This window comes from Eulemur rufifrons, chromosome 6 (assembly GCF_041146395.1).
Source record: "Eulemur rufifrons isolate Redbay chromosome 6, OSU_ERuf_1, whole genome shotgun sequence".
NCBI classification, from domain to species: domain Eukaryota; kingdom Metazoa; phylum Chordata; class Mammalia; order Primates; family Lemuridae; genus Eulemur; species Eulemur rufifrons.
In genome coordinates, this window is record NC_090988.1 from 30391798 (window position 1) to 30402782 (window position 10985).

Here is a 10985-nt window from a genome sequence, read left to right on the forward strand (position 1 = left end):
CACTCACTCCAGCCCGGGCAACAAAGCGAGACTCTGTCTCAAAAAAAAATAAAATAAAATAAAGATAGTGGGTGCTTATTGCTATAAGTAGAATAAGCATTACGTGTATTGAGGACCGGCAGAGCCCTACCTGCAAATGGGTAGCAGCCAGAGTCGGAGTGACTGGAAGAAAGAGATCAGATACAATGATTTCCAAGTGGAAGGTCTAACTTAGGAGAAATGTGTTACTATAGAACATGAAAGCAGGACAGCGGGGCAGATGAACAGTCAAGCCCATGCTTGAAGACTTTTGTTTGGTATTTTTTCATGTAATTCAAGAGGAATTAGGAGCAGTGTTGACTATTAAGAAAAGAAATAAACAGATTAAAGGAAGACCCAAAGAAAGGAATTCTCACTCTTTTGCTAAGGGACCTGGAAGGTGAGGAGATGGAGCAGAGTTCTCTAGTGGCCACTAACTGAGCCATACTGCAGCATTTCCATCTGCTTCACGCCATCTTTCCCCTCTATAGAGAACCGCCAACTTTGGCGATATTCTGTTTCTTGACTTTGGTGACTGTTACGGTATTTGCTTAGTAATTGGTTGATTGTTTGTATGTTTTGTGCACTTTTCCATACTTTTCAATTTAAAAAAAAAATCCTTTTAAGATACATGGTACAAAAATGTCCTGAATAATGCTCCCCCAAATTTTTTAATTGAGAAGATCTATGTAAGTAGTAATTTGATTCTGGCAAATAAAACGAGCTTTCTCATGGATTCTATTTATACAGCAGACAGAAAAAAAAAAATCTTTTGAAAGACAAATACATTGTGTGCCTCCTGCCAACAAGGGCATAACACTTCCTCGTTTTCATTAATGAAAAATAACATACACTTTCAAAGTTCTGTAGACACTAAAAAGAAAGAAAACACTCAATGAGTCACCTATTTCCACATTTAGGGCTGAGAAACTGTATAAATTTCTCCAGCCTCTAGCAGAAAACGCCAAACCAATCCTAGGTCCGGAAACAATCATCTCTGGAGGGCGGCTATGCAACTCACCCTGCTCTGTGCTGTGTGTCTGCTGCCCAGCAGCCTGGCCCTGCCGTTGCCCAGGGAGGCGGGAGGCATGAGTAAGCCGCAGTGGGAACAGGCTCAGGTACGTCACAGTCCGCTTACCTAGGGCTCCATGATCCCACCATCAGCATTAGGAAGTGCGTGTTTCAATTATTTCTCCTTCCATGTTAGTATTGCAATGAATTTTGGGGGATGGGAGGGGGGTGTAATTTTTCTGATTATAAAAGCAATATATGTTTTCATCAAGTAGCCATTAAGAGCAGATTTTAGAGCCTGCTCAAACTGAGTTTGAGTTCTAATTCCTCCATTCACTAGGTAAATGAACTTAAGAATGTCATTAGACTTCTCTGAACTTCAGGTTTCTAATTTGAAAGTTGGAGATACTAATGGTATCAACCAAACCAGGGTGTTGTAAAGCATTTAACACAGTATCCAAAACATTGTTTATACACAATAGATTGAAGTTATTATTATTTATTGTCAGTTGAGATTCTTTTCATAAAGTACACAGAATGTTGCCTCTTAAGATGAGGACCACTTGTAATGGAGAGATTTGAAGTCAGAAAACATGGGTAGAAGTTACAACTCTCCCACAAGCCAATGACAAGGCATTAACTTCTGACTGTTTTCTCACGTGTCCAATGGAAATAATAATACTATGTGTTTTTGTACCTTACAGGGTATTCTAATGAATAACTGAGGTGATAACAATACCAACTAACACATACATAACAATTAAAGATTATAAAATACTTCCGTATACATTGTCATTTAATCCTTAGCTCTGGCCTGGAAAAAAGAAGAACCAAAGTCAAGTTCCTTCACATTCTTGTTAGTGGCGGAGATAGGAATGAAGGAGAAGTGTTTCTGGCTCAAAAATCATGTTATTTCCAATAGACTACTTAATAAGCAGTCTAATAAGTATAAAGAATTATTATTTGGTAAAATAATGGGATGATTACTCATAAATATTATTTATAAGTTTAAGCTTTAAGCATAAGAAAAGTCAAGTTTTATTTCACTTTAACTTGAATGTTTAATAATTTCCAGAAATATGTTAGATTGAACCATAAGAAATTATCAAGATTGAACTGTTTTTTACCTCCAAAGCAGTAATTTTATAGGGTTCCACCTAATGGATTATCCAGAAGGAGGACTGTGCATGGATATTTAGTTCCTTCACTTAGGATGCAGATTGGCAGTCAACTAGAGGGAAGTTAGCTAGGTTTAACAGAAGACAGGAAAAGTCATCTCAAGAATGCAGGATTTCTTCCAGAGGGTGTCCTGGTAAAGTCTGTAGCTCTGGAAGGGACAAAATGGGTTATTTGTTTTTAAATAAGCAATTAATTCCTAATTGTCATGGGTGAACAATAAGTATTTGTTGTATTTAATGAAACACAATCATTGGTAACAAGAAGAGAGAGTGCAAGATTAATAAGCTTACTTAGGTAAAGTGCATACTCCTGAAAGGTTCTGAGACAAGTAGTTATTCTCATCTACTCCAAAGTAGTCTGCAAATTAGTGAGCTAATCTTTAAATAATTTCAACAACAATACTATCATGCATTATATAACTTGATACGTGTTTCTAAGGAAGTCAGAACACTTGAGTTCAAATACTGGCTCCTTCAGTCACTCACAAGGTGACCTTGGGCAACTGATTTCACTTTTCTGAGCCACCTTTCTTCATATAGAAAGTAGGGATAACAATGCCATCCCTACTTCACAGGGTGGTTACGAGTTTTAAATGAGATAAGTATGTAAGTACCTGGCACTAGTAAGTGCTTAAAAAATGTTCTTGTGAGGTTGCTACCATTGTTTGTTCATTCACTTTTTATTTTTTTTGTATTTAGGCTGCTGGATTTACATACTCATACCCAGACACTGGGAATCTCTAAGAAATTCCTGGGGACCCAATTATGCATGGAGTAGATCTGGGAGACCTGTTTTATCCTACAACTTCCCAAAGTGGGCTTTACGAGGGATTTGACAGTGGAAAGAGGGACTAGAAGTCAGCAAATTCAGGTCCACTTCTGCTGCTAATTTAATGTGTGAACCGGGTAAATCATTTAGTTTCTATGAGCTTGGGTTTCTTCACCTGAGCAATTAAGTTAAACTAAGTAAGCTAATAATCTCCTAATATTCTTTCCTGGAACTAAAACTTTAAGACCTTTTAACCTCTAGCTGGAACCACATCTCAGCCAGACCTTAGGTGGGCCTAGCTGGCTTCAGATCTCCCCCCGTGGACCTGCTGAGGGAAGGTCTCCGTCATACCCATGGAGGACTCCCTGGTACGCTTCCTGATTGCTGTGACAAACAAGTCTAGGCTTTATAAAGTGTACCATGTATTTCTCCTCGGCGCATTTAATGGGATAAAAGAGAAATTGAGAGATTCTTCTTTCACTGATGAAACGGCATGCCAGTGCTTCTTTATTGATATTAAATTTTCTCCTCACTAATGTACATTTATTTTATTCAGTGACTATGTAATTATTCTGTCTTCAAATCACTATTTGAATCCGCAGGAACCAAAGGCAAAAGATGTGTAGATTTCCAAGATAAAAGCAGCCAATAAACAAACAAGAACTGCAGATTAATTTCTCTCTTTTTAATAGGACTATCTCAAAAGGTTTTATTCCTATGACTCACAAACAAAAACTGCCAACAGTTTAGAAGCCAAACTGAAGGAGATGCAAAAGTTCTTTGGCCTGCCTATAACTGGAGTGTTAAGCCCCCGCATCATAGAAATAATGCAGAAACCCAGATGTGGAGTGCCAGATGTTGCAGAATACTCGCTATTCCCGGAAACCCCAAAATGGACTTCCAAAATAGTCACCTACAGGTTAGTTTTGCTTTGGCTCATTTTGGCAAAAATGATAAAGCCCTTTCCCTGAGAGGTTAAATACTGTTTTCTTGTTTGCTACTAGGATTGTATCATACACTCGAGACTTATCAACTTTCACAGTGAATCGATTAGTGGAAAAGGCTTTAAACATGTGGAGCGAAGAGATCCCATTGCGTTTCAAGAAAGTAAGGTGGGGAATTGCTGATATCATGATTGGCTTCGCCAGAGGAGGTAAGAAAGATTTCTGTAGACTAATACTGTGTCTTACTTTATTTGTTTATTATTTATATCAGTGATCTCCTCTTTTCAGGACTTAAACCTCTGAATGAGAGATAAATAGATATTTAGTGACAGTATTACAATTTTTATAATCTGTTGATTTAGAACCACTTTTTATAGCAGGAGTTGGCAAACCACAACCCATGAACGAAACCCTACCATCTATTTTTGTAAATAAAATTTTACTGGAATACAGCCATCCTTCTTCATTTACCTCCTGTCTATGACTGCTTTTGGGTAGTCTACAATTGTGACAGAAGCCATCAAGTTTACAAAGCTTAAATATTTGTTGTCTGACCCTTTGTAGAAAAAGTTTGCCAAAAGTTTGTAGCATGAACTATTATATATATATATGTATAGTCATGCGTCACTTAACATGGGGATACATTCTGAGAAATACCTTCTTAGGCAGTTTTGTCATTGTGTGAACAACATAGTGTGTACTTAACACAGACCTGGATCATAGCATAGCCTAATACACACCTAGGCTATACGGTCCAGCATATTGTTCCTAGGCTACAAACCTGCGCAGCATGTTACTGTACTGAATATCGTAGGCAATTCTAACACAATGGTAAGTATCCGTGTATCTAAACATCAAAAATGTAATTAATTGTACTAAGTCATTACCACAGCTACATCACTAGGCAATAGGAATTTTTTAGCTTCATTATAATCTTACGGGACCACCATTATAAATGTGGCCTGTTGCTGACAGAAAGATCATTTATGCAGCACATGAATATATGTTTAAAGTGATCTAGCTAACATCAATATTAAACCAACAGAAGGGGTTACAGCTTCCAAAGGTCTCAAGTGGCCCCCAACAAGTGGGATAGCAACAGGTCGTAAACTTTCATGTAGCAAGAAAGTAGAAAATAGACACTTTCCTATGAAAGGACTTAAAGAGATATAACTCATGAACATGAACTATTAATTAGTCGTGTTTCATGGGGCAAATTTGGAGGAAATGTTGCCAATTTTGGTCTGTTCTAATGTTGAACTGCTCGGGTACTGCGATTTTAGCTGAAATTTAAACTTCAACCCAGAACGTTGACAACACTTGAAGAAAATGTTCTGGAAAGCACTAATCGTGGCACTAAAAGTTTTTTAAGAGTTAGATAAACTGGGTATGACCTGCTGTCAACTTGAAGATAATAGCTCTGCATCACAAATAAAAGAACTATCAAAAGCCATTTTAAGAGACCTTGAGCATGGTGCTCCAAGAGAACGTCCACTGTACCCACAAAGAATAAGCTAGATTTTTAAGGAAAAAAAATGTATGAAATGTTACACAAATTACTTGCTCAATGCAGTACTCACATTTGTTCTCCCTCCCACTACCATTCGGCCAAGCAAAGTGGTCAAATTTAACAAAAGCTTAAATGCAACCACAACTTAGATGTAAATGCATTTAAAGTGACTTATCTAGTAAGCCTTCAATATATGGTGGTTATCAGTGATGAGCAGTGGTTCTGTAAGAGAAAAAGCGCCTGTACCAAACAGGCACCCGAACCACCCTGTGCGTGCAATTGACCACTTGCACTAACAGTCCCGACCACTTGAACGGGGCCGCTCCTTCCAGCCTCAATAGTCATATAAACTGAAAAGATAAAATGACCGGAGAAAAAATTAGTCACTAAGAGCAATCTCCCCGTTTTCTTTTAGCTCATGGGGACCCCTACCCATTTGATGGGCCAGGAAACACGCTGGCTCATGCCTTTGCACCTGGGCCAGGCCTCGGAGGAGATGCTCACTTTGACGAGGATGAACGCTGGACTGATGGCAGCGGTATAGGTATAGCATCCCATCTCTTCTTCTTCACATCCTTTTTACAATCCTGAACTTATAATAACTTTAATTTAATAATTACATTACATTATAATAAGTGTTGAGCTCTTGCTAGGTGCCAACCATTGTACTATATGCTTTAAATGCATTATCTTATTAATATATTCATAATGCTACATACCTGTAGAAAAGATGGAAGCTCAGGCTACAGAGTGAAGCAGCATTGGGTTCAGTTTGCTGTACCTCCACCAATTACTCACTGTGTGCTCTTGGGCAAGTTATTTAACTTATCTCAGCCTCAGTTTTCTCATCTGTGAAATGGGAATATAAACAGTTCCCACCTCAAGGGTTGTTGTTTAAATTAAATGAGACAATGCTTATACAGTGCTTAGACTATATTAGTGATTCAGTAAATTAAAGCTATTTCTTCCTATTTCCGCAAAATAAGGGTCTCAAATGGAGGAGAAAGAGGAACAGAGAGTATGTAACAATTATATATAATTCTGGGATTATTCACTAGTTTTTCAAAAAGAACCAACTCCGTGACCCAGCCCATCATATTCATCACATTGCAAAGTAGGAAATTATAGACGCATCAGACAACTAATGGAGAGGAGCTCTAGCATACCTAATCCTTATTGGAGAAAATTCTTTAAAAAAAAAAAAAAAGAAGCTACTAAAGTGGCCCTGAAAGGGAAACTGGTACTTGTGTTTGGTAAAGGGAATTCACCACAGTTCAAAGTATTACTGCCTTGCTGTGAAAATCAAACCTATATACAGTTGTGATGCCACCGCCCTTTCACACCTTGCCTGTCTGTTTCATTCTCCTTTCTTCCCACTCAAGGTAGATTAAGGGCAGTTTCAATCTAATGCGACACAGTTGGAGCTCCGGCCACTCCTCAAACTTACAAGTTCACACCTTCCCCTCTGCTCGCAAAGCCTGTGAGTCTGAGGGAGAGAAAAGGCTATACGTAATACAATTTAATGAGTCAAAATCAAAAACAAAGCCTAGCGTTACCTGGAGATCCTGCCTTTCAGTCTTGCCTTTCTGAAAGACAACTTTCTCTCTCCTGATATTCAAAGTCACTATCATTTATTGAATCGCCATGACTTTCCAGATACTAGGAAACTCTAGTTATGACAAATCTATAGGGTAGGAATTATTGTCTCCATTGAACAGATGAGGAACTGAGACTCAGAAACATCAATTAAATTGTCCAGAGTTGTCTGGCCAGTAAGTAGTAGAGCTACATTTCCAATCTAGATCTCAGTGCTTTTAAAACTTTCGCTCTCTATAATACCATGGAAAATTGCTGCCTGACCAAAAGAAGCAAAGAGGTGGAAAAACATTGCATTTTTTTAAGAAGCATAAATGGTGATGAGATGAAAGCACTGCTATTTGGATTCTCCTTCTAACCCCTCCCCACTTTTTTTTTTTTAATTTCACAGTATTAAGGGGGTATAAATGTTTTTGGTTACATGGATCACTTTTGTAATGCTTGAGTCATGGCTATAAGTGTGCCCATCACCCAGATCGTGTTCATTGTGCCTGTTAGGTGTTTGTCCCTCCCCTCCCCCCCCCACCCCGCTTGATTTTCACTAAGTTTTACAATCCATTGTGCACATGTGTGCTTATCAGTTAGTAATTGGATGGGAAACCCCTCCCCATTTTTGAAAACCTAGAAACAAATAAGTAAACTACAGAGGACTGGGAGTTGGGTATTTTTGTAGTTACTTTATTTTTTATTATGATATTATGCATTATGTTATATATAATACTGTGTTATTTTTATAGTTATCGTATGTCACTTCTTCCCTTGTAGGAATTAACTTTCTATATGCTGCAACTCATGAACTTGGCCATTCTTTGGGTCTGGGCCATTCCTCTGATCCTAATGCTGTGATGTATCCAACCTATGGAAGTGGAGATCTCCAAAATTTCAAACTTTCACAGGATGATATTGAAGGCATTCAGAAACTATATGGTAATATTTATGATTTTAAATTGGGGGGATTTCACATTTTCTTTTGAGAGTAGTCCTGGATGATAAAAGCTGGGAAATGGGTACTTACCTGGAAAACCACACTGGAATTTATATCTAAAAGCTATTGAAGGGAGAAATTTGAGACATTAAATATTCAAAATGCAACCAGACTATTTTATACTATGAGGGTGTTGATTTTCAGTAATATATTATCACATGGTGAAATTATGAAAATGAAGCTATTAAGGCTTTCTTCAAGCTGCCATTCACTGCTCTTCCTTAGTTCAAATACTTTACGCTGGTCTCCCCTGTAGGAATGGACAGAAGAAACAAAACACCTTTCGCCATAGCCACCCACTGCCAACGATTCAGCCCTTGGCAATTGAGAGAGACCCAATTTTTCCTGTTTGCATATATGTGTAGGGAAAATGGTTAACTATGGACAGCAACTGTTTCTAATTTCTGGTCACGAAGCTTATGAATATCCCATGTCCCAATCTACACTGTTTTGGTTTAATCAAGTTCCAAACTCAGTTTTAAAAAACACATTGATTTGTATCTGCCTTGATCAAGTCAGTTGGAAATAGTATTTGAGAAAGAAATCAAAGGACAAGGATACAAAGCCAGGTCTCTGGATAAAGATAAGAAAAGTGAGGTTCAAAGAGGCTGAGCGAACAGTTCAAGGTCATGTAGCTGTCAAGTGCTTGAATGATGATTCCAAGTCAGGACTGTGCGGTTTCATACTCTTTCTACAACATATCCCTACCTAGTAAACTTTTATAATAAAAGCATTCTGGATAAGAAAATATAGAATGACATCTTTAAGTTGGCAGATATAATTAACACGTTAACTGCCATGTGGGCTGTATGTAACTCACACTAGTTTTAAGTCTGGGGCCTCATGAAGCGTATGTAACTCAAAATATCTTTTTACCTTTACCCTTATGAACTATTTTTCAAGTTGCGTATAACTCACACACAGAAAACAATAAAAAGTAGCAAATTTTTCATTAAATTAGAAAAGATTATTTTGTTTTCTAAGTTTTTATTCTGTTTTTGTGACAAAACACTTTGGTACTAGGGAAAAAAAAGTTTTTTCTAGTGAGATAGTTAATGCGTTAAGCCTATCTGACAAAATATCAGGGTGATAAGAATACATTGAAAAGAGATCACAGAAGAGTCTTTGAATGATCAAATGAGCAGTGAAAGTGCTTGCACATAATAGAGTACTGTTCTTAGAGGAAAATTATTCCTATAGGATAATGGATTTAAGATATCAGTTAAACCCAAATCTTACTATTATATAAATCAGCATTTCCCAATGCGTGTTCCCAGAACTCTAGTTCTACAAGATGATTCCCAAAAACGGATGCTATGGAAAAATAAGTTCAAGAAACACTACATACTATATTTCAATTGCATAGGATCTTAAAGAATACTAAACAAACATCATTTAATCCATTGTTTCCTAAATTATAATCCTTCTTATGGAATACCCATTGAGACCCATGAAATAGCACTTCAGAGAACACACTTTGGAAAATGCTATGTAACTGTCCCCTAAAGATCCAACTGAGAAAACTGCTGCTGTCCAAAGGACTCACAAAATACTGACTATTACTGGTAAAGTTATTGCCAACAAAACAGAAAACACTGCTCTCCCACTGCATCTCGCAGGGGTGGGGAACCTGTGGCCTTGGGGCCACATGTGGCCTTCTGGATCCTGAGTGGAGCCTTTTGACTGAATCCAAATTTTACAGAACAAATCCTTTTATTAAAAGGGGTGCAGCAGAGAAAGATGAAGTGTTTTTTAACCTCCTTTGGTGCTTAAAAAAGAACAATCTTGAAATCTGAAGGCCACAGGTTCCCCACCCACAGTAAGAAAATAGACTGGTGCATTAAATCCTTAAGAATTAGGCGCAAAAAAAAAAAAAAAAAAGGTATCCCTGGTCAGAGTTGGAAAGAAGAAACTTCTGGACAAATGAAAGTAGGATTTACTTATGGAGGCTGTAAATATAGGGAGCCCATTAATCCAAAAAGTAATGTAGCAGAAAATGTAGATTCAGAAGAATGCGATTAAACTCATACATGCAAGAGTCCTAATGCTCTTTTCAGAATAATAAAAATAATAGTGAAAATGCATTGAGTACTTATCATGTACCAAGCACTTCACATGAATTTAACTTATGTAATCCAGCAATCCAATGAGAAGTTATTATCCACACTTTGCAGATTGGTAAACTCATGCTAAGAGAGGGTAAGTATAATAATAACTTACCAAGATCACACAGCTAGTAAACTGGCAGAGACAAGACGCAAAGGAAACTGACCCCCAAGCCCCCTACTTGATGCAGTACTGCCTTCTCAGCCTTTGGAGGTTGTTCTCCAGAATCTTTGTCCTAGACATAGAAAACTGGGCTGAGCGAATGACAGATTGTACATGCCATGACATTTCCTTTGTATAGTCTTAAGATTTTTTTAAAGCATTTTATACTGTACCAGAATGTTCTTATTTTTTTTTTCTTAACAGGAAAGAGAAATAATTCAGGAAAGAACTGGAAACTTCCAGGAGAACATCCATTTATTCATTGAATTCTGTATCATTGTTCCCCGACCGGAATGGATAAACACTGTTCCTGTACTCCCTTTTGCACTTCCTTCACTCTTTCTTGTGCTGCAGTTGAGTTTTGCCCGGCTCTCCCTCTGAGGGTAAACTCCTTTATGGCATGACCGTGTCTTACTCATCTGTGACTCTCCTTATTCAGCTTGCAGTTCCTAGACATCAATACACGTTATATATGCAAATAAATAAAATTTTTATTCCAGAGTGAAATCATTTGTGTTGGGAGCACTGTTTCTCTAGCAAAACAATGCATACTATATGATGAAATCAAAGACTAAGACAAAAAAAAAATTCCCAGCGTATTATCTTGGGGGCTTCAGCAGCCCTTCACCCTATCCCCAGATGAGGAACGGGGAGCTCCACCTCTTCATTGCTCATTAGTGGAGCCCAAAGTTACATTAACATCCCC

General features: G+C 37.8%; 1 protein-coding gene across 1 annotated transcript; it reads left to right on the plus strand.

The window, feature by feature from the left end:
- The first annotated feature begins 1005 nt into the window (after nt 1-1005).
- On the plus strand, nt 1006-10773 carry MMP7 (matrix metallopeptidase 7). Its single transcript, XM_069469019.1, has 6 exons — nt 1006-1136; nt 3669-3895; nt 3981-4129; nt 5846-5974; nt 7792-7953; nt 10484-10773. Exons 1-6 carry the CDS (start codon nt 1029-1031, stop codon nt 10543-10545), a joined length of 837 nt encoding a protein of 278 aa, XP_069325120.1. The 5' UTR covers nt 1006-1028; the 3' UTR covers nt 10546-10773.
- Nucleotides 10774-10985: the final 212 nt, after the last annotated feature.